At 41.6% G+C, this 23,476-nt stretch overlaps 2 protein-coding genes across 5 annotated transcripts in view; one reads left to right on the top strand and one right to left on the bottom strand.

The window, feature by feature from the left end:
• Window positions 1-293: 293 nt before the first annotated feature.
• On the bottom strand, window positions 294-10,470 carry CFAP36 (cilia and flagella associated protein 36). 4 transcript variants are annotated; one of them, XM_088052560.1, is made up of 11 exons: window positions 9,488-9,657; window positions 6,864-6,928; window positions 6,203-6,284; window positions 5,844-5,945; window positions 5,341-5,455; window positions 4,195-4,282; window positions 3,473-3,524; window positions 2,483-2,609; window positions 2,071-2,240; window positions 1,499-1,657; window positions 294-806 (listed from the first exon to the last, which is right to left on the bottom strand). In XM_088052560.1, exons 2-11 carry the CDS (start codon window positions 6,920-6,922, stop codon window positions 720-722), a joined length of 1,041 nt encoding a protein of 346 aa, XP_087908686.1. In that variant the 5' UTR covers window positions 6,923-6,928; window positions 9,488-9,657; the 3' UTR covers window positions 294-719. The 4 variants fall into 4 exon arrangements, with proteins under 4 accessions (XP_087908686.1, XP_005525520.1, XP_014110088.1 ...); XM_005525463.2 differs by lacking the exons at window positions 6,203-6,284; window positions 9,488-9,657 and adding an exon at window positions 10,337-10,470; XM_014254613.2 differs by lacking the exons at window positions 6,203-6,284; window positions 9,488-9,657 and adding an exon at window positions 10,337-10,470 and having other exon boundaries at window positions 2,083-2,240.
• Window positions 10,471-22,867: 12,397 nt separating this feature from the next.
• The window catches only part of CCDC88A (coiled-coil and HOOK domain protein 88A), a 68,975-nt gene continuing 68,366 nt past the window's right edge, over window positions 22,868-23,476 (top strand). The window contains exons 1-2 of the mRNA XM_014254636.2: window positions 22,868-22,931; window positions 23,186-23,264. The gene's annotated coding sequence lies outside the window, so the exon portion shown is untranslated. The remainder of the gene's footprint in view (window positions 22,932-23,185; window positions 23,265-23,476) is intronic.

Raw genomic sequence — 23,476 nt, 5'->3', positions numbered from 1 at the left:
GTGAGGTGATGCCAAAGGGCAACCTCTTTCCTCTCTTCAAATTTGACACAGCCAACCCAGTAAAGGACTTTTAAAGATTTCTGCTACTTGGGCAGTGAATCGCTGGGAACAGCCTCAGCTTTGCACTAAAGCAACTCCTTTTATTTAAAGCTGCATTTATTGCAAACTGGGACCTGGAGACTGGGCAGCTGCCCCAAAAGCCTGTAAACCACTGTAACCTGGTGTTAATTTGTCAGTGTCCTGACTCCCAAGGTACATTGGCTTTCTCACAAATGAGCTGGTCGAGGGTGCACTTCCTTGTGAAACCAGACTTTATTACACTGCACAGCTGAAAAGAGCCATTTGTTTATAACGGGCTAATGAAAGGAACCACCTTCTGCACTGTTGAAATGGAAAAGTTAAATTGTTGAGCTTGGAGCTGTTGCCACAGGAATTCCTTTCCCAGCTCTCCATCGCTGCCTCTGCTCTCCAGGCTCAGGGCTGGAGCAGGGCTGTGCTCTGCAGTGCTGGCACGGCCTCGCTGCGGGGCAGAGTCAGGGAGTTTCCAGCACTCTGGAAAATGAGTGTTCACAGTGTGGCCTTTGAAATAGGGAGTTACCAGCTTCTGAGCTGCTTGTCTGCAAGTTCTATAAATCCCAGTGCAAGATTGGAAATCCCTTCACTTACTGATACTCTAAAACATCCTTCTGTTCTTGGGGTCAGCAATGAGCCTCTTAAAACTACCGCTTATTAATTACTTCTTCTTTTAGCTTTTCTGCAAGCATCTTCCTCTTCTGGAGCAGCATTTGCTTCTCTTCTGACATTCCCTAAAAACAGAGTGAAAACAACACTGCAGTAGCAACCACCAATCCCCCACCATGGACCAGAGGGGAGTGGATGGGGCTCCTGCCACCAGCCCGCCCTCTCCCACTGCCCTGATCCCTGTTTTGGGAGCCCCAACTGCAGTTCCTGCTGAGCAATTGTCCTGAAGGCTCCCCAGTCACCAGCATTTGGGGCACCTGCTGAGCATAATAAAATGCACAGAGACTCTGAAAAGTATTTGAGGCAACAGAAAGTCCTTGGACTTAAGTTCACACCCTTAAGTACTTGGTCTATAAAATAAAGTAATGATTTTTGGGTTTGAAATGGAATAGTTACTACATTGTTTTGTAATGTAAGAGGGTTTTACGGTATTTTAGTATTTTCCTCTTTTTTGGGAGTTTTCAAGCATTTGGAAAAGAAAAGCCCCTGAGATTTGAGGAGCCCAAACAGTTGGTCACAGACTAGCAGCAAGCTGGCATTTTATCCGTTCAGAAACTGAAGTTAATCAGGAGGGTTTGATGATGCCGAAGCCAACCAATGCCAACTTCATCACTGAACCTTCCAGCCCAAAGGCTCTGCAAAACCAGTAACTTGGAAATATTTCCCCCCTTGTTCTTTTTAACCCGTTCCCACTCTTGAGCAGCAGCATGGGCACCTGCACTGAAAGCACCTGTGGGTTCATATGAAAGTGCTTCACCTCTTTGGGAGGGGATTCCTCCTCTTTCTGGTCAGTGCTTGCTAGTGGTGGTGGTACATTATTTTTTGACTCTTTCTTTGTAGCCAACAGCAGGTCTCGTTTTTTCTTTAGGTAATCCTCACGTTGCTTCAGCTGCTGCTTTTCAGTTTCTGATAAATCCTGGGGGAAAAAAAATTAAAATTTTGAAATTAATTCTTTTGTATCCATATCCTGTGCAAGAAAAGCACATTGATATCCTCTTTGCTTCCAAAACTGCCAGGTGAAAACAAATCCAAGTTGAGGCTTCAAGTCAGAGCTGTCTCCTAAGAAATTACCAAAGGACTAAATCCTGAATTCTAGTCTGAAACCAGAAATCAGGAGCTGAACTTTGTGTTAATTAAACTGTGAATAACATGAGTGTTCACATGTTTGTTTTTAAAAAAATCCAAAATAACTCAAACCCACCTCATTACAATTACAGAAATTCTGTATTTAAATATAATACTATTTTAAATATATATTCTACATGTAATCCTCTCTTAGGCATTCTAATTCTATATTTGGCTTTTTTTTCTTATTTGTTTTTAACTTACAGGTCCTCTCACCCCAGCTTTTTGCACTGTGTTCTCTGAACCTTTCCCAGCAGACCTTTTCTTAGTGTCTTCTTTCCCCTTGGTACAAGAGGGCTGGGGTAAGTTTTCAGTTCCTTTTTGTACTGGGCAAACTGGTTTGGGGTCTTCTTTTGTAGATTGATGAGATCCCTCTAAATAATTTTACATACAAAACAATTAGAATAGAAATACATCAAGTAGAAATAATCAGTCAGAACAGAACATCATGGAATAGTAAAACATGCCATGTTGGAAGGCATTCCTGCAGGGCAAATACACTTTGCTCACAGCCTTATCCAGCCAAGTTCTTAAAATCTTGATACAAGTGGACTCTTGAATCATTTAAAACCAGCATCACGTTGCCCACTCAGCACTGCACTCCCCCTCAAATTACCTAGTGGGCATTTTGGGGTTTCTTCAGAATCCTCAGCTCCCTCGGTGGATTCCTTAACTTTGACAGCTTCTCTCGAATCTCCTGGAAAATTGTGGGTAACATCTGGAGCTTTGAGTTTAGCACGTGCCTTGAATTAGAAAACAAATAAACCTAAGTGTTACATTTCCTGGCACTGTACCTCAGGTACTGAACTGTCCACACAAAGGAATCTCCCACAGGAACTTCCAGTTAAAACTGCATTGTTTACACTACAGACAATGCAACCCTTCTCTCAGAATTTCTGCCTAGAAATTGCCTCTGCTGTTGATCAACCATCTGATTCATGCCAGAACCCCACACCATTCATTAAAATATGAAATTATTTTGTGTTAAAACATTCTTTTAACAAAAAAACGTGTCACTGTCCTCTAACTATCACCTTCTCTGGCCAGGTCAGCTTGACTGGGTGCTCTGCAATCTGGCTTGTTTATCAAGAATATTGATATTCTTGGTGGTCTGTAGGGATTTGGATAAAACCTGCCTGTTACCCCAGTCAAGGGGAGCTTTATTGCCATGACTGCACTATTTGGCCAGTCCCCCTTTACATTCAGTTTCCTTTCTCTGTGCCTTAGTCTGATGGACACCAAGGGATGGTCTCTTGGAGAGGATTTCTGGGTCCTGGTGATTAGTTCTGTCTTGTGAACACTTAATGAGTAACTACACTCTCTGTCAAGTGATCCTGAGGGTAATTCCTGCGGGATTGTCTGCCCTGTCATCTCCAAGCAGCTTACACTTTGAAGGCTCTTTGATCCTGACAATATCAGCAATTCAGCTGCTCTCTGGATCTGAAAGGTTGACACCCGTTAGCAGGATTTCAGGATTCAGGTGCTGAGCAGGGAATGAGCTTCCTGTGGGATACTGCCTTGATGGAACACACGGCACAGCCAGGACAGAGTATCAGGGGATTTCTTAACCCTCCCCACAACTCACATACAAAGGTAAGATACTCACTTCTTCAGTCCTCTTTCTCTCTTGTTCTATTTCATACTCTTCCTTCGATTTTCTGTAACAATAAACATGAGTAAATACTTAAAACTCATTCACAGGTAGTGATTTTCAGGGAAATTTAACACTGCTTAAATATAAGAGGACTATCAAAGCAATTACAAGGTAATTTGTTTTAATTACAAGGAATTAATTACAAGGTAATTTAATTAATTACAAGGAATTTGTCAGTATCCAAAATATTTCCATGACTTAAGTCTGAATAGAAATAAATAATTGGGATAAACACAAAAGAGCCCACTGTCCTCAACTATCTTCATGCTAAAATAATTGTGTAAGAATTTCCAGGACTTATCTATCCCTTTATTTAATTTGCTAATTTAAAGACAGGAAGGGAAGTACTTCCAGAATTCAGAAGGAAAATAGCATAACCTGGATGGATTTATCTGGTAGTATTTATGTGTCTGTGAGGTGGGAGTGGGGGAGAATCTGCAGAAGTTTTACTGGTCTCACACTTATATCACAGCAACAACTCTCACTCACTATTTCAACATTCCTAAGCCCACCCCCTGCCCAGCACCACCCATCTTCCCTCAGGTGGGGTGTTGACAAGAATGTTCCTGTTATCTGTAAGATGAAGGCAATTCCCTGGAAAAGGCTGGAAGAGTTATGTCCTACAGAGCTATGTTTTAAAAGAAAGTACAAAGTGGGACTGATTAATTTCTTACCTTAGAACCTCCCTGAGTATTTTCATTTCTTCCTGTTCAATTTCACTGAATACATCAGAACCCTCTGTCAAACACTCAGGCAATACACCTGGAAAACACCAAGATTTATGCATTATTCTGTGGAAAATGATTTTGTGCTCCAATTGGCAGAGAAGAAAATTTAAAAAAAACCCTCGCAAACACAAAATCACATTCACCAAACCAAAGCCATGTAATTCTTCCTCTGAAACTGTTCCCACAAAGGTCCTAGATCCTAGAGGAATAGGTCCTAAATCCTGGTAGGAAAAAGGCAAAGATTTCTAGCAATGCAAGTTTTGACATCAAAGGTTAATGCAAACTCTGCATTGACCATTATGTGGCATTTCCCCTAGGCTGCAACGCAGCCATGGCCACCTGAACCACTCCCAAATGTAGCTGTTATATGAATGGTAAAATTTAAAAATTATCCTCTGAAAAACACACATAGAGTAAGAAGTGAGTGAAACTAAAGACAAGGAAGGAAGGGAAAGGAAGGGAAAGGAAGGGAAAGGAAGGGAAAGGAAGGGAAAGGAAGGGAAAGGAAGGGAAAGGAAGGGAAAGGAAGGGAAAGGAAGGGAAAGGAAGGGAAAGGAAGGGAAAGGAAGGGAAAGGAAAGGAGTGGGATTAAAATCCCTTCAAAAGCATCACCAGAGCAGCAACATTGGGTGTGGATTATTTTCTCTTCCATCTTCGTCATGCATGTGTGAGCATGATGAAGGCCCTAACTTGTGCTTTCTGAATGGATTTTTCAGAGTAAGCACAGCAGACACCACACCATCCTTGCCCTGCAAGGAGCAGAATTCCAGCTGTTGATACTGCTCCGTTTGAGGAGCTGCTCTAACTCAGACTCGTCACCAAAATTCTGCAACAGCAAACTCAGTCAGGTTTCACAGAGAAATTGAGACAGACCTGAATTTCTGTCCACTTTAAAATACAGACAGCTGTCACTGAGAGTGCAAGCCAAGGAGTAAGCAATGAAATCCCTGTCCCAGTACCATCAACTGGATGTTTTCCCATAACTTGAACTGGAGCAGAACCAGCATTCCACACCCATTTATGAATGGTTTAAAGAGTCATCAAAGGAACACTAAAAACCTGCAGTGAACCCCCCTGTTCATCATTTCTCACCATTTCTTTCTTTGATGATTCGAATTGCTTGCAGTTGCATTTCAATATTTTTCTGTACCATCATTTTTTTAAATAGTCTAAAATCTTCTGCTGCCAACACTGTTTGCAGAATGGCCTGTGGGAGGAAAGGTATGCACAAAATTAAACCCCCACAGAAATCCTAACCAGCTCAGTCTGACTGAAATGAGCTGGGTTTTTCAATTCTGGGGAACATGTTTTTAATAATTGTATTTCATTCTCCTACCTGGCTATTTTTCCAGATATACAAGAAGAGATCACAGTCAGGAAAATAACTTGGGGGGGCTATGTCAGCAGTAACATTATGACAATATTATAATGTTATGACAAAATTGGGTTTCCCAGTGTAAGTTTACAGCTGCAGTTCAATTGAAAATTACAGTTTCACCACGAAAACTTTTCCAGGTTTCATCTCCTGCTAGCTGTGTTAGGAAAAACATCAAGCTAAGAATGAAATCCATACATTCCTTAATGAAGGCAAATACCTGGGAGGTGTGGGTCTTTGCAAGAGGAGAAGAAAAAGCCTCTTGAAATTTCTCCTCATTAATTCCAACTTCTTTAAGGTAGTCCTCTAGTAATCTCTCCACCTGTAAGAAAGTATAAGCCTTACCTTCTAAGGTTTTTCCCTGAGAATCCTAGGAATTTTTGTCATGATTGTCTATTCTTTTCTGCTGATGTTGTGGTTTATAAAGTCAAAGGAAAATCACTACAGTAGTGATTACTGACTTTTCTGATGTCAAGCTTTATTTGTTTCCATGAACTGTTCAAAATGAGCATTTTTATTGCTAAATTTGATTACTCCTTAATGTATCTTCTCCAGTTTGCAGGGTTTTCACTCGTGCACCTTTTCCCCAGACTCCTGGCTAGTATTCCTCATGGTTTTTTGATGAAAGTAGAAGGCTTTTTGCCAGTCTGTGCCTGAAAGCCTTTAGGGTCAGAGCAGAAGTGAATGTTGGTTTGTATTTATTCAATCAAAGATTTTTAATATCATGTATTCCCCAGCCTCCTTACAGAAAGTGTTAGAAATCTGCATGTACTGTTTTATAGGTATTTAAACTCCAAAAATCTCCTGTTGTTTTTTTCTGATAATTGAAAGGCAATTCAAAAGATTTCCCAGACTCATTAGTGAACAAAATAAAAGTTGTGAGTGCTCTTAGACATCCTGCTGGTTGTCATTTTAACTTGTCAGAAAATAACATTATCAAGCTTATAAATACAATCTTGAAGGTAGTGGATATATTAATTTTAATGAAAAATATGTAAAGCAGCCTAAGAGCTATGACTGTGTCACAGTTTCTTTTCTATGTACTTGGTCTTAGGCAGAAAAATGCATATGACAACTACAACTCACAGGATTTCTAAATAATGTGGAAAAATCCTAAATAACAATAATAACCCAATAAATAAATAACCCAATAACCCAATCACAAGTTCATCTAAATACTCATTTAGCATTTTAAATTGTTTTGCTTAGAAATTTACCACAAATAGTGAATAATGCTCACCAGAGCTTGGTACTCCTGATAAATTTCTGTGTAAGACAACTTGCTTTCTTCTTCATCATCGAAAACTGAGGAAGGGGAAGAAGAAACATTTTGCAGTCAGTGTACAAACTACCACAAGTTAACCTACACCCTAAATAGCAAGATTAACCTTTACAGGGTAATATATTTAATCATTGAAAGTACAGGCCATGATTTATAAAACTCCTGTGTTTTTCCACACACTCAGGCTAAGCGTGTACTTTTGATAATTAATAACTAAAGGAATTAAGCTGCATAATTTAATATTGGGAAAATGTATCTTCATAATAGACTTGTAAGCAAGTTGAGGATTCAGTAGATACATTCACTAAAAAGTAAGTTTTAATATAAGAGCTACCCCATGAACCTGTGTAAGGTTCTGGTGGCAGAAGAAACATCAAGCAGGAAATTCCTCACTCTCCGTCTGTTTACATGGAAGATGTATTTATTAATGACTTAAAAAAAATTTTATGAAGTGTCATTCATGTAGTGAGAAGCCAAGGTGATGCAGGAAAATGAGTCCCTGCCTGCAAAACCAGATAAACCCAAAGAGGAAATGTGGTGCAGTTAAGTTATATTTTAATTATATCTATCCTGATTTAGGAAAAATGGACGTTCCTATATTATAGGCCATTTAATCATATTGATGTAAATTCATATTAAAATCCCTAACTGAAACTACCTAAGCTCATGATCTCTATGCTGCAGAAAATGTAGAAAAAGCAGAAAATAAGAGGAACTGAAAACTAAGGTTGGGGAGAGGGGGTTAATTTACATTTTTTTCATGCCAACAACTAAGAGAGGTAATGTAAAACCTGGAAATTAAAGCAGAGGCTTAGAAATAAGACTGCTTCAATCCCCTTCAAGATTAGGCACTTGGACAAGTCACTTCCCAGGAACATCCTTTGAAGTCATTTGAGGAATGGGAATTCTGCTTTAATTGGTGTGTGATTTATTCCTCATGTGCATGTGACATCTCCGATGGTGGTGATGCCTGTAGAATCAGTGCAACCTTCACACAAATTCAGAGTGACTTTTTGAAGGCATCCAACATCTTTTCCAGCCATGAGGCCACACCACTCCAAACCTGGACACTCAGTGTGAGCTGAGGTGGCACTTCCTAAAGCAGCATCACTTTCTAACACAGCAGTGCAATGACAGAAACCAAATCACACACTTCAGGTCCCCCAAAAGCAGAGGAAAATCTGCTTTTTAGTCGTGCTTTGGAAAATCAACATTGCTTGTGGGTTTTGCTCAAGGCAAAATTTAAAATGAAGAAATAAAAATAAAATGTTTACAAACATCTAGGATTAAATTCAAATGGGAGGGAAGGTATTATAGACATCAGTTCTATGGCAGCCACCACATTACCAAACTCAGGAGGGTGGAGACACTTGGCAGCCTCTGTTGTCTCCTCCTGGCTGGGGATCCTTCCCAGCTTTACCTTGGCTTCTCTGCCCCCTTTTTCCCCACCCTTCCTGCCCTGGGCATCCCAAGCAGGGGTGACACAGGGGTGTCACCGCTCAGTGACAGCTGGCCTGGCACTGCCAGGGGGAGGTTCCTCCTGCAGAGGAGAGTGGGAAGCTGGCACACACCGTGCTCTGTCCCCAGGCTCGGGGCACAACGGGATGAGGTCGAGTGCCAAGTAAAGCAAGCTGCAGTCAGCATCTCCTCTCAACTAAGTGGCTTTAAGGAGTACTTGGAACAGAGACCCTGGATTTCCTTGAGTCAGGGCTCCTGAATCACGCAGTCATTATTCCTTAAGGTTTTGGCACGGTCTTTGGTCGCCCAACAGGAATAAAGATCTGAAGAACCACAGTATGAAAACAAGCCAGGGGACACAGATGTCCTGGGAGACCCTCATTATCTTCCTGTTAAAACTGAAAACCTTGGCTAGGACCCCTCGAGTGGGATGATACACACCCGTCTATTTAATTTCAGTTTGATGTAAAAGAAAATTAATCGAGCTATAAAAAAATAATCAAGGTCCCAGAAAGAGGGAGAGAGAGAAAGCAAACATTTACTCACAGATAGAAAAACATTACAGTAAGTTTACAAGTTGAAGTGCAAGGACTTGGCCTAAGTAACTATAGTTCTAAAATAAATTCCTCACATACTAATTACCAAAATCCAAATTGTATTTTCGAGGAATCACAAATTATTGCCAGTTAATCAGACTGTTGTCAATTTGCTTGTCCAGCCCAAAGATTAAATGTTTTGGGAAGGCAAAGGACTCTGTCCTGACCAACTATGTCAGTAGAAAACCAGCAATGGAATCAGCACAACAGGAAGTGACCATCACGCCTGCCTCACACTAGGTGGAAATTTACAGCGGTTCCACAAATCTTCTTACTGTCAGTAAATTCCTCTCAACCTTCTAAGGAGAAAGGATCATTGCTCCTGAGAGGGATAAATCAATTCCCTCGATAGGTAAACACAGACCCTTTGCACGATAACCAGAATGTTTGGCCCACCCCAAGTTTAGGCAGACTTCCCTGGAGAAAACTTCCAGTCTAGGTTCCTCTAACCCTTCCTAGCTGTGAAGGCTCCTGGAGTTTTCCCTTCCTCTTTTCCCAGTTTTAAGAAGGAAAGGCGTACGGACTCACGACAATCGTTCCTCATGCAAAGTTTCAGGGGTAGAAACAACTCAGGGAGAAACTGAGAAGCAATTTTTTTTTTTTCCAGGAATCACAAACAGAAGCTGTCTTTGTTCTTCCAGAGGGCTCAGGTACTGCTTTCAGACTTGCCCAAATTCTCCTAACTTTGCCACTGTAAGCATCCAGGTGTTTTTTGGCAGCAGAAATTGTTCTGTAAGCAGCAGAAGTAATTTATCCAAATGTCTACATCAGAAAGTCTGTTTCCTCCTTCCCTCCCTGCAGATACAAACCTGCACAGGCCTCCCCCGGCTACAGAGCAATCCCGGCCCGCCCCCGTCACTGCCTGTACTTCCACTTTACCCAGTCTGCTCCCCAAATCATGCCTTGATTGTCTCAAGAAGACCAAGGAAGAAATGGAAGTTTAACTGGAGTTACTTCCGAGCTAAACTCACACACACGATCACCCACAAAACGTCCCCGGTAATCACTGCCAGTGCTGACCATCATTTTTGCGAGGTACTAAAACTCAGGGGTTTTCACCTCTTGACTGACAGCATCCACATAATTGCAGGAGTTAAACTTTGGGCCTTCTCCTCCTCTGTCTCACCGACCAGACGGCGCTTTCGGCTGCCCAGACCAGTTTCCTAAGGAAAGCTCCCGGCTCTGGGAGAGCCTTGGAGGCTGTGCCGGGGTCCGAGGAGCCGCAGGGTGCAGCGCTCGCTCGGTGTGAGCCGTAAGCTCATGCCATAATCCCAGGACGAGCTAATGGATGCAAACGGCACCTCCCGACACCCGGCTGGCCCGGGGGACACCCGCGGCCGGGACAGACCCGGCGGTGGCCTCGGGGGACCCGCTCACCCTCGCAGTTGTGCTCCATGAACTCCAGGATGGGGATGGACCAGGCGGGTCCCCGCAGGAAGCCGGCGATGGTGTCCACCACCCACTCCACGTCGTCCTCCTCCTCGGCCGCCATGGCCGGCGGCGCGGCCGCTATGGAAACCGGCGTCACGGGGCGGGACCTGCGCTTCCCACCGCATTCCCGGCAGCGGCGCGGGGAGACAGGGCGGCTGGCAGCGGCATCCCCGGCAGCGGCACCTCCTGCAGCGGGGTCCCCGGCAGCAGCACCACTGCTCCTGACAAGGAGGAACGGAGATTAGAGCCTGCAGGGGTTGTTGGGGAGAACGGGCGGCCCGGCTGTGCTTGGGGATAGCCGGGATAGGAGGGACGCTGGCCCTGTGCCCTCCGGAGGTGTCCAGCGCTTCCAGCGCCTCTACTACGCTTCCACACTATAGTCCAGCTCGGGCTTCTGCGTTTAAATGTTGTAAAAAAACACTTCAGGTGATGGGAAATTCCTGTTATCCCCTGTTTTATGGCGTGCAGTGACGTTGTGGAGCAAACAATATCTCGCGTGTTCCTCGTTAGCAGCTGAAGCTCTAATTGTAATGTTAATAGCTCATCAGGCCTTCGAACGGATAATATTTAACTTAGCGATACTGCAGAAACCCTACAGAGCTAGAATTAGGAAATAATTTACAAGGCAATGGGTTAGAAGGTTTTAATCATTTGGATATTTCTTAAGGTTAATGGCCGTGGTATATTCCTTTTCTCCACTGAATTAAAGTAATTTCCCTTACTGTCCTCATCTCTTGCGCTGCTGACCAAGTGAAAAGTTTTTCTGAACGTTTTAATTTGTGTTCTTTCTAATACTGGGTGATTGCTCGCCTCACTGGTGCAAAAAAAGAAAAAAAAATAATCTCTTCATCCTTTTTGAAAGATTTTAATGCCCACAAACGGTGGTGGCAGTTCCAGTTTGTTACATCAGGCTTGGGCTTCTTGCTCAAGAACTCTTGTAGCCATTAATGAGATTTTACCTGTACAAAGTTTCAGTGCTTGGTGAAGGCTAATTTATTTTCTCGCTATTTTTTCTCAAAGGAAACAATTCTGTGCCCTCAGAACTGCAGAGAAGTACCCGATCATCATTTAAATAAGAATCTGCACTGGAAAAACTTCAAATTTTCCTTTTGCAGGACACTTTTTTTTCACCACTTCCATTTCTACAGCCAGTTTTGTGGTCAGAGCATCAGTGGTATGACAGGATATTCACTTGCTGCCTTGTCCGAGTCACATAAAGCATTTCTTGCTTGATTTTCTTGCTACTTCAGATATTTTGACAGATTAACAGTTAAACATTATTAGTTTTAATTACTCTTTTGTTTAGGCTTTAATTCTCCCATCCACCTAGTTTGTAATAATCTTACTGCTGCAACAGCTGTACATATTTTCACCTTAGTGAACTTAATGCAACTTTTCCAGTTTGTTTTCATAGATTTTCATTTGGGAGGGATTTTTTTTTAATAAATCCGACCTTAAAGAGAACACTGAGCTCAAGCTTCTGAAAACCTGTGCTGCAAAAGCCTTTTCTTTCAGTACAGTAGACAAAATTAAACATGACTTCTGTATAAAAGGTTGAAAATTAAAATACTAATCAGTTTAGGTTTGTTTGCAACAATTTATTGTGGAGATTTTTTGGTTAAATATGCTATACTTCAGGGACTTCACTGTACTTTAGTCAAAGCTAAATTAGGAGAGAAATTGGTTCTGAGCAATGCAGACACATGGAAGAAATGCTTAAAGTCAAGTAAGGAATTGTGAGCTCTTCATTTTCCTCCCCTTTGGGATATTGAGCTACTACAGGAACTTGTAAAGATCTTCCTATTTAGGTCATTTTCTTTCATTTTATAAAGCTGTTCTTTTCTCTTGTGACTTGAAGGTTTTATACAAATGTAAGGCTGTTTCAGAGAATCCATTCTGCCTGAGAGGCCATTCCTAATATAATTATCTAATAATAAGTGTATGCCATTGCTTTTCCTATAATAATGCTTCTTAGCTAAATTATCTAATCTTAAAAGCATCTCCAGTGTCCAACATCTAATGCTTTCTCTTTATAGCTTGTGAAAATAAGAGATGATAGAATTACAAGAATATTCTTTCTTCTCTATTTTTGATTATTTTTTCATTTATAGCCTTGCCACAAACCATGCATCTTTTACCCACACATTTATCCAAAAGTTTGTCCATAAACCAAATTTCATGTATTTTCCTGAAGCAAATTTTGTTCTTTACTTAGCAACAATAGGATTTATTCCCATATATGCTTTTCATAGGGATTTTCTACACACACATGGTGTTTCAGTAATTGCTGCAGTGCTTTTACCATTGTTTTTTTAATGTGGTGTCTGCACCTCTTGAATTCTTAAAAGCCTTGTAAAGATTTAGATTTTTCTGTCCTATTTCAGGTGATTGTTACTGATGGAAGATGAACTGCAGCAAGGTGAAGTCTGTGGTTTGATCTGAAGCCTGTGAGCTTTGTTATTCTAATCTCTTCTGGCGTGGAGTTCTGCAGCCATGAGCAGGTTAAGAAAGGAAAAAGAAAAAGCCTTGTGACCTTTCTTTGGAAGAGGAGAGTTTCACTGAACCAGGAAAGGCAGCATCTGTGGGGTATGAAATGGTATCAGAGGGTATGAGATGGTTAGAAATAGTAAAATAATAAATTGGCAGATGCATGGGCATTTTATTTGTTGCACGATAAGAGTGGGAGAGAGTCGGGGAACGTGGTTGCCACAAGTCCATGATAATAATAGTTAAAAAAAAATAAAAATATTACTTATGGATTTGGGGGAAATATCTTTATTTCTGAGCTTAGGATACTTTCTATGCAAGTCCAGCTTCCAACATCTTCAGCCAAGAGTCATGAAAGCTATGCAGAAAGACTTCTCGTTTCAATTTCTCTTCAGCTTTTACCACTGTGAGAATTATGCATTTTTAATTTCTTTGCAGAACTTCCCTTAAAAACAACTCCTCGATATTAGGATTACTCAAGTGTTACCTGGGGCTGTGTGGGGAGTGGGACTAGAAGAGATCTGGAGGCTGCCCAGCCTTGGAGTTTCCTCGACTGCACAGTGCAAGAGAGAATTTATTTGAGACATGAGTTTGGTTTGAGTCATTTAGTGTTACCTCAGGGCTTGGCTTTCAAGAAGGCATTTACAGACAAAGCGCTGGTTCTGGGGGCTCTGGGGAAGAGCTGCAGTTTGCATTTCTGAGTTTTATTACCCACATGTTTCAGTTGCTCCTAAGAACTTTGGCTAATTGCATTGTATTGTTGATTATTAAAGCCAAAGAAAAACCCCAAGGAAGACAATGCACTGGAGTGCCTCACAGAAACTGTGCTTTCTGCTGCTGAAACAGAAAAATCAGTTGGATGTACAAGAAAGAAATACTCCCATGGAGATACAGATGGAAGTGCTTTGTACAGAGCCTCATCTGTCCCATTCCATGGATTTCAGGTGTATAGGACTTGTAGCAAGTCGGATATTGGAAGAATTACACAAATTAGGTGAGCAGAGTGCATCTGCTGGAGAGCAGCAGCTTATCCCATTTTCCAGGGTGTGTTATCTGGCTGCCAGGGGCAGAAGGGACTCCACTCTCACTCTCGCAGCTCACTGATGTGATGGAGCCCCGTGTCCAGGTGACATAGCATCACTTGTTCTGAGATCTGAGCCCGGCTCCTCACGCCGCCCCATTAACTCTCCTCACTGCTGCCATTGGCCTTCCAGCAGCTTGCAGGTTGGAGTGAGGAGTTCAGTAAGGGGTTTTGCCACCACAGCCAGCACTGGAGAGAATAGAGGTGCTGCTGTGGTGCTTCCCTCTTGCTGTGTGCTATTCCCTTTCTATTTTCTCAGGTGCCACCTACTCAGGCTCATCGCAGAGGCTCTGTTTGGAGCAGAGGAAGAGCTGGACGTGGTTGCTGAGCTGTATCTCCCTGAATATCTGGATACAGCTGCCACACCAGTAGGTGTGACCTCAGGAAGGCATAAAAACCAGAGCTGAGAGAGGAAGAGTGGAGCTTTTCACAGCTTCATGAACAGGTTAAATGATAGCAGCGTAAGCAGGGCTGCTCCTGTTCTTACTTGGAGGAGACACTGTAGGATTCCAGCGTGTGCATGTTTTTCATTAGGCTCTGTAACTCTTAATAGTTGATTTTTATGAAAGCACCATGAGTTATTTATTAAGCAGTTTGTATTTGTGGACTATGGGATTTTTACTTGTGCTTTAATGTTAAGATTAAAAAATAACCAATTTGGCAACTATGCTTTTATAGAATTTTCATCATCAAATGACGCTGTGTGTAATCGTGGGTTATTTTGTGACTGAATCATGGATTACCTCACAGTAGAGCTCAGAGCTGGGGGCTATGCTGTCATTGCACCCCCTGCATGTCTTGCTCATGCTTTTTAACCTTGAAAAACTTGCCAAATATATCAAGTGTATGAAACATTAGATTTTATAGGAAACAAAGACAGGGAATGAGGTGAAATGAGTAGTACACAAAATTGTGATTTTAAATTAGTTTGGCAATGGAAGGCAGACAGTGAGACATTACCACTGCACAAAGCTTTTTGCCCTGGCTTTTTCTGTCCAGTCTTAGTTCTGCTTTCTGGAGAGGAGTGAAAGACACACGTGCTCTCAGCTGAAGGGGTCAGAAGTCAGCCATGAGCTTTTGTTTTCAAAAAAAAGGGAGAAAGGCTGACTGGAGAGCCTTGGGGATAAACCACTGTCCCCAAAATGAAGGAGCTTTGGGGATCTTGGCAAACCAGGATTATCACTCTGTTTGTTGGTAGTTAGGGCTCTTGGGGTTTTATTGTCTTAGGGCTGGGGTTTTTGGGGGTGGTGACTGTGATGTTTTCTTAGCCAGTTCCTGGTACTGGCCCCTCAGAGCTCAGTGTCTGTTCGCAAGTGTTTGCCCCGATGATTCTCTGTGAGGTTTTCTGGAGTTCTGCTGGTTTGCATATGCCCACGGCGGGCTGGCAAACGGGGCTCTGAGGCTCACGGGGTGAAGCTAATCCGTGCTCCTGCACTCTTGGCAGAATTCCTGGCAGGACTTTAGGCCAGGAGGGGAGTTGGATGGAGGACAAGGGTCGGGGGGAGGTTGGAAATTGCATTTAAGGCTCTGCTGGGAGTCTTAATACTGGTAATGTGTTCACTGTGATAAAGTAGGAAAAAGTGCTTGCTGGGAAAGCTGACAAGAGACCAGCCAGATCCATTTTGGAGCAAGGGATCAGAAGGATCCTTCCTGACACTTTGCTTGGCTGGACAGGCTTAGTTTACTATTTTAGAGCAAACAACAAAGCAGCTCAGCATTGTGGTGCCAGAGTAGCAATAGAGCACTTCCCGTACTTGAAATTCGATTTTACATTCCCTGCAGAAATACACATGGTTTTCACTGAAATAAATAGAGTTTAGCATGTTTGGTATTAATATTACTGGCTCCTTGCTGTTTGTATGCATTTTTGTGCCAGAATACTTTTATATGAGAAAAATATGTCCTGAAAGCTTTTGTAGGGATGAAACACCATACACTTTACTTGGAAAATGCCTCCAGAAGGTCTCATGTGGTGCTGTGTATTAATCTATAATATGATGGAGTGATTCAAACTGACCTTCACAAAGTGTTTAGCTGAGTGAACACTTTCTGTGGTAGGGTTTTCATTTGTAAATCCAGGGTGCCAGGGGGAATAATGGATGGGAAAAAGAAGTACTTCCAGAGTAGCAAACTCTGAAGCTGAACCAACACGAAGGAATGAGATAAGGGAGCTGTTGAGCAAAAGGTGCAAATGTATTAAGTGGGTTTTTCTGCCAGGCCTTCACTGTTCACCACAAAATACATGAGTGAGGAGGTCTGGCACTAAGAAGTCACAACAGGGAGCTTGGAAAGAGAAGGTGACAGTTTGTGACAGGCTGGGTGGCATTTGGGTTGGTTAGGAGCAGGTGACTGGAGATACACAGGGCAAGCGTTATTTTTTTTCAGGTGCATATTGAGTGAAGTGTAAAGTTGATGGCACACAGCCACAAGATAATCACCAACATCTCAATCGCAGGTCTGCATCTCTGGGTGTGCACAGGAGTTGAGAGCTGGCAGATAAAAGGGCTGAGAGACTTGTTATTAAGGCCCACTCGAGCACTTGCTGCTCCTCAGGGCTCGGCCAGTCCTTTGCATAAGGCTCTTTGAGTCTAATGCCAGTGCTGTCAGTACAAAGGACACTGGGTCTCTAAGGGTGACAGCAGATCCCAGAGCAAGCTGCCTGGGCTGCTGAGGAGGCAGGCTGGGTGGCAGAGCACCAGGAGGACTGCAAACTGAAGTACAGCTCTGAGGCATCGATATCAAAGGCAGTAGCAGCTCACTGCGCCTTCAAATCCCCACTTTGTACAGAAGCAGCTGTGTGATATCGTGCCAGTCGCTGACTGCATCCTATGGATCCAGATCGTTCCAATCAGCAGTAACTGAGCTCAGTACAATTCATTTGTTCCATTCCCCTGTGTGGGCACACCCTGGAACAGAAGCAACTCTTTGATTTTCAAATCAGTAGCTCTCTTATGAGATTTTATATACGGGACACTTTCAGAATTTCTCATATGCTGTTCCTCTTATACTTTTTCCATGTCAGGGAAATTTTGTTTTAACATGCTTTCACCTTTTTTGCTCATAATGTGGTATATCATAACAAATCTTGTTTATTTCTGAAATATTTTTTGCCTGCCATTATTTCTGAGGATTTTTTTCCCCATTTTCATCCTTCAAATCAAAGCAATTTATGTTGGTCTTTACTGCAAACCAGCACTGTTATTTTTGTTAAGGTTTGGTAGGCTTTTTTATTGCTTTGTGGAGGTTGGCATTTCAATTACATAGTTTTAGGATTAGCCAAAATGACAGAGAAATTTGGAAGCAACAAGGCCTGTTTGGATCCACATCAGCCTAATAAAAAAATCTGTAGAAATACCATGTGCCTCATTTGTAGGAAAAAGTACTGAATTTAATTTCCCTTGTAGCTGAACAGTCACCCTCAAACTGTCTACTCCTATGCATATATACATACATATATATATAAAATCCTCATGGGGGCACTCTTGGTTTGAGCACAATGTAGAGGAGGTGCTGCTTCATCTTGATTTTCCTTTGTAGTAGCCTGACAAAAAAAGCTTAAGGAGTTCCTAGGGTGTCTTTCAAGTCACAGTTAAAAATAAGCTAAAATAAGTGTTACATAAGGCAAAGGAGCTTCAATTCTGTAATTCTGGTATAAAGCAAATCTAGTTATATAATCCCTACTGATAGAATTTTGACTTTCACTTAAAATAGGGTCATAGTAGGAGAGAAAGGTCATTATTTAGAAATTTGGGGTTTAGTTGACTTACCTGTCTCATTGCTTTTTGTATTTCTTTTGCAACCATTACTTTTTTGGTGTGTAAAAGGAGGGGGTAAATAAACTGTCACTGTATGTGATGTGGCTTTCCTGCTGTTACAGGTTATGAAGTATAACCCCCAGGGACGGGGAAATCCGAGATACCTATGGCAAGAATTCATTTGGTAATTTGGAGGAAGCTTACTGCTTGTGTCCATTTCCCAAGCCCACAATAATTGAACTGAAATTATTTCTACATTTGTATACTGTTAATCTTCCTGACCAGCTGGAGTTCTCTTTGTTATCATTATTAATAAGCACAATTTTTAATTATTCAAAGAGCAGACATATAAATATCTATCTAATCTAGCATAACAACGCCATCACAAAACAGCCCAAGAAAAATTAGTGGGTATACATTAAACACCTATTTTTGCTGTTTTTGTCTTGCTGCAAGAACATTTAGTAGGTAAAACTGAACTGTGTCATGGGCTCTTGAGTGAGGAATTCCTTGGAAGAAACAAGCCTTGTATTCTTCACAAGAAGGATTAGCAGTTCCTAAATGCCTGACTAATTTCTTCAACACAGTCCATGTTGCTGGTACAAAGGGAACTGCAGAACTCCCAATACTTCACTGTTCTCTGCTTCCACTTAACTGCATCAGGACAGAAGCAGTAAAAGAAAGAACTAGACAGGGCAGAAGATCTGAGCTCGGAGCAGTTATGAAGTCAAGTCAATCTGAATCATTTGCAATGTGTATTTCCACTCAGTGTGGAAAGATCAGCTCTGAAATGTTAAAAAAAGCCTCATGAGCAGGAAGCATGTCAGTCATCTTTTTAATGGAAGTGTGGATGAACTGGGGGAAGTCTCCAGGGAGCAGAGGGGGGAAATTTGAGTCAGAGGTTACTCGTGGGCTGTTTCCACTAGAACACCAGCCCTCTGCAGCAGCCTCTGCTTTCCTGCCAGCAGCTCCGTGTCCTCTGTGCTCCACAGGCACGCAGCCTGGGAGCTGCAGCTCCAGCAGGGATCCCAGCAGAGGCAGGAGACCTCTCCATGCTTTGGGATAATGATTATTATTACTGCCAACACCCCTTTTGGGTGACTGTCAGCCTCAACTATAGCACAAAATTGGCTGTCCTCGTTCGTTAATTAATTTTGTTTGTAAAATACTCCTCTGAGGGAGAGGGAATAAATGTTACCATTAAGGACTTAAATAGGCTTTCAGATGAAATACCATAACCAGCTGCAGGTCAGCAACAAACCATTCTTTGTTAAGGTGTTTTCCTTTTGCAGAGATACAGCCTGAATTAGCTGAATAATCTCATCCTTTTAAGGCAGACTGTTAAGGTGGACTAATTCTAGGATCAAAAATGTCCTATAGATGATAATAGCAGGAAGAAATAAATGTCAAACTATTCATTATTTTAGTAGAACGTTTTCTGCGTGAAAAGGGCTATGATCTTCTACTTTGTATATTAAATAAATCTATTATATTTTAATATTTTATATATCTTTGACCTGTTACTAATATTTTAAAATAATAACCTTAAGAAAAATTAAACCTTTTCCGGCCCACACGAGAATTATCAAGCCCTGAAATCAAGACTGATACTCATAGTGATCAGAATTCTAATCTTACCCAGGTTATTTAAAAAATAAAATAAAACCACAGACTCCTTTAGATTGGAAAAGATCTTTAAGTCCAGCTGTTCCCCCAGCCCTTCCAAAACTGCCACTAAACCACGTCCTCAAGTGCCACATCTGCATGGCTTAAATCCCTCCAGGGACTGGGACTCCACCACTCTCCTGGGCACCCTGTTTCTGTAGTAATTTTAAGTAATTGTTTATTAATTTAAGCATTAAAAATCAGGAGTGTGTTAAACTGCTTCGTAATAGATTAAAAAAAACAAAATCAGACAATTGACATCTAAGTATAACCCTGAGATTAGAAGGAAATTTAGTATTTTGTTGAACCATCCTTTGACCTTTCAGCCACTGCACCCTGACCCTTAATTCAGAAATTGTTTTGCAGAATGGAATGTAAGAATCATGAAGAATTTCAATATTGTATGACAACCTTAGGAAAAAATAGAGCATTTTGTAGGTACATAAAGCTGGCAAGAAGAATCCACCAAGGGAGATATTTAGGCCCTGGAAAGGGATAGGCAGGAAATAGCTGTTGATGACAGTGGTTTGGAAAAGCCTAAATAAAATGACCAAAGGTATCACTGTAGGTTTTAGCAGAAGAAAAATTACCTGTTGTAAAGAAAAATACTTCAATAAGAAAATTTAAAGGGTGGTAGACTTGGGGGAAAAAATGGCATATGAGATGAACATAGGTAAGAATTCCAATTTTGTGTTCATCTCCAATTAAATTCGCAATTCAGCTGGTGTCACAGTGAATTGGACCCTCTGGACTTAGTGCAAACAAAAGGGTCCTACAGTCAACAGTGATGTCTGAAAGAGCTGTGAGTGAGTAGGTTGTTCCCAGTTTTAGGTGACTCAGGAATCCACCCTCTTTCAAGAAGCTTCATCAGGAATGCTATCTAATAAGTATAATTACCAATTTTTAAATCCGGCATTAATTACTTTTTCATGACCTATAGTTTTTTTTCTGTTAATTAGTTCATCTATTTTAATATCAGTCTTTTTAGTGTAATGCTGTAAATAACTTGTGTTTTCTTGTTCTATTAGCTTGTCAAATGGTTTTCCCAAAGGCAAAATAGGGATATCTTAAAAGCTGTTAATTGTTTCACCAGTATTTCTCTCCATATGTATGGAGAGAAAAGCTGTTTTCAGATGTAAATAATTTGACAAATAACCAGGGGTAAAACCAAACATAAAAATGAATAGGATAATCCTGAGGGAGGGAGCTCAGAAGAGAAGAGGTTTGAACAGAAATGATTCTACTACAGCTGCATTCTTAGTGCTGTATATTTTTTCATAACTAAGTCAACGTACACAAATGGAAATCTCAGGGACAGAAATGTTCTCCACCCAGTTCATTATTTCCTGACCTTGGGAAGATCCACCTCCAGCTGCAGAGGAATGCCTCTCTAATGAGACATGCTAACATCAAAGGTGATGCAGGGCTCTGGAACTTAATAACCTCTCCTGAGCTCAGAAATCTGGCTGTCATGGCAGCACTGCCCAAGCTACTGGGGTCAAGTGACACCAAGACTGCAAAACGTGGGTGAAAATAGGGAGGCACCAGCAAGAGTCCATGGCAAAGGACAGGGAGCCAATTACCGGGAACGTGGTGTTGTGTGAAGGAAAGCAAGCTTGATGTCATAATAAAGCAAAACTGAGGCAAACAGAGTTTTAAGAGATACAAAAGTCTTTCCCGGGGATACAAAACCTCTTCTGTTTTGTGAAGTTGAATGGGGAGAGTGCTCCATGCTGAAGGAAAACAGCAGAGAAGAAAACCAGCTCAACATTTCTGTACATCAGGGATCCGAGATGGCCTAGTGCTGTTGATGCAATTCCAGTGTCTTGCTTTCCTAAGATCTGCAGATCCCCAGGCAGCTGTGGCAGCTAACAATGAGCAGCCTGGGCTGCACTTTGCTCCTCATCAGAGGAAATGCAGAGCGTGCTCTGTAATTCATCTTTCTGACCCAGTTCAGAAGAAACACTGCTCGTACTGGCAGGATCTTGTCTGACAGAAGGCATGTCAGCAAGAGCTTTTGCTCAGTCTCACTCCACTGGCCACAACAGAAGTGAGTACCAAAGCTATTGTCCTGGTAACTGCTGCTCTTGCTGTAATACTTAATGCTTGCTTTTAGGAAAACAGCGATCTATTTCCTTTATATGCAGCAAATAACAAAGGGAAATTCACAAACTGTGTTATCAGACAGCCTTGTAGGTCACAGATGAGAGTTGGAAACGGATAAATGTTTTATTGGCTAAACAGGAAAAAGAGCTGAATTGTAATGCTTTGTTCAAATGAATTTTCTTTGAAAGGGTGTGTTTCTCTGACACACTTTTAAGAGTCTAAAACCTATGAAAAGTCTTAGGAACGACTATTAAATTTAAAAGTCAAGATAAATACTTGGTTTATTTCTGATCACATCATTTGGCCTGCCACAGTAACATTCTTCCTGCCAGTCCAACTGATTGAAGAGTAACAAAAAGCTGTGGGCTCCTCCCTCCTCAGATGAATCCCAGCATTAAATGTGACACTTTAACCAAGTGTTTCACCTTTTAAATACTGTAGTCACCTTTTAAATCCATTTCACCTTTTAAATCCATGTAGTCCTCCAAGAAAAGTGTGGATATGTTAGTTAGGCATGGCTAGAAATGGTCAATCGCTGTTCTTGCAATGAACATTGTGCCTGACAGGAAATTCTGCTGCATTTGACACTGGTGCCTATACAGGGTATTCTTTGTTTGCTGTCTCTGTACTGATTTCTTGCTATTTGCTACAATTGGACACAAACTGTCTGGGATCTGTAAAAAATTTTAAACGGACACCTCCAACTTTGCCCAGGCCCCTACTGTTTTCTTTCTAGTTTTTCACTCAAAATACCCTCATTTTGAGGTTACTTACAATTTTCTCAGGAAGTTCCCTTAAAGTTGATGGGGAATTTTGGTCACATCAGAGTAGATGCTGTAGCACGGAAGAAATCTTCAAGAACTGCTGTGGAATTTTCAGTTCTTTATTAATGTTAGAGAGGGATTTTCCCTTCTTTCCACTCCTGTGAGATAAAAAGTAACTTTTAGTCTGCTGTATTTGTGGCACCTTTAGGAATTCATACTTAAGAAGGCACAACCCCTCAGTGCCCTTACTCTTTATTGCCCCATCTATTCCTATAGTCTTGGTTTGATAGGGAAATGGGATTCTCCAGGAGCAAACAGGACAAAGAAGGTGGCTGTCCTTGTCATTGGCTTGCAGTTCCCACTAAACACTGACTTATCCAGAACATTCCAGTTTTGGCTGTGGTTTCATAGCCCTGCATCCACACTTGGTCCCTGTTTTTCCCGTGTTCTCAAGTCCCATCAGGCAAAGGGCGTTAACCCAGCAGTGCTGACTGGGAGGCAGAGCCGGCGGTGAGAGCAGCGTCACCTCTTTCCTTTGCTGCTGTGTGAGAGGAAGAGAAAACCACCGCGCCTTGCATCAGCTAAAAAGGGCAGGCTGGTTGTCATCTACTCCCCAAACTGTGCCCTCCCTTGGCTCACTGCGGGCAGGGCTGACCAGAAAGGTTTGGACAAACCCTGACAAGGTAAGTGGGGCTGTACATGGTCACGCTTTCCTGCTGTCTGTGGATTCAAGATATCTGGGTTTTTCTAGATATTCTTTTTCAATTTTTATTTTTGCAATAGCAAAACTTGCTAAATAGTTGCAAAAATTGCTAATAGTAGGTACAGGAAGTGATGCCACGAGCAAAAAAAAGTTCACTGATATGAAGTAACTCTGTAATTTGTAGATCTGGGATCTAGGCATAGATCATTTGTAATTTCCATGTCTTCTGTGTAGAGTCTTTGTGGTACATGGGGGATGCAAAAGAAAGAAGCTTTACCTGTACAAGAACAAATACTGCACTTCAAACAACAAGGTAATCTCTAAATCTGTTTTTTCAGAAGCAGTAGGCCACACTCTGTATTAAATACTGATAGTTCTGTTCCAGAAAATGAGATGTGAAAGAACAAGATTGTTCTCTATGCATTTTTTCAAATTATAAAAAAGATACTTTTTTTAGTTCCAAAATATTCCTGAATGTACAGTCTCAGAATAGTTAAAACTACTAGAACTTCAGTTTTATAATAA

This window comes from Pseudopodoces humilis, chromosome 3, assembly GCF_049639895.1.
Source record: "Pseudopodoces humilis isolate 2021_Gansu_Grassland_sample_001 chromosome 3, ASM4963989v1, whole genome shotgun sequence".
In the NCBI taxonomy this organism is placed as follows: domain Eukaryota; kingdom Metazoa; phylum Chordata; class Aves; order Passeriformes; family Paridae; genus Pseudopodoces; species Pseudopodoces humilis.
This window is presented reverse-complemented; position numbering and strand designations above follow the sequence as displayed.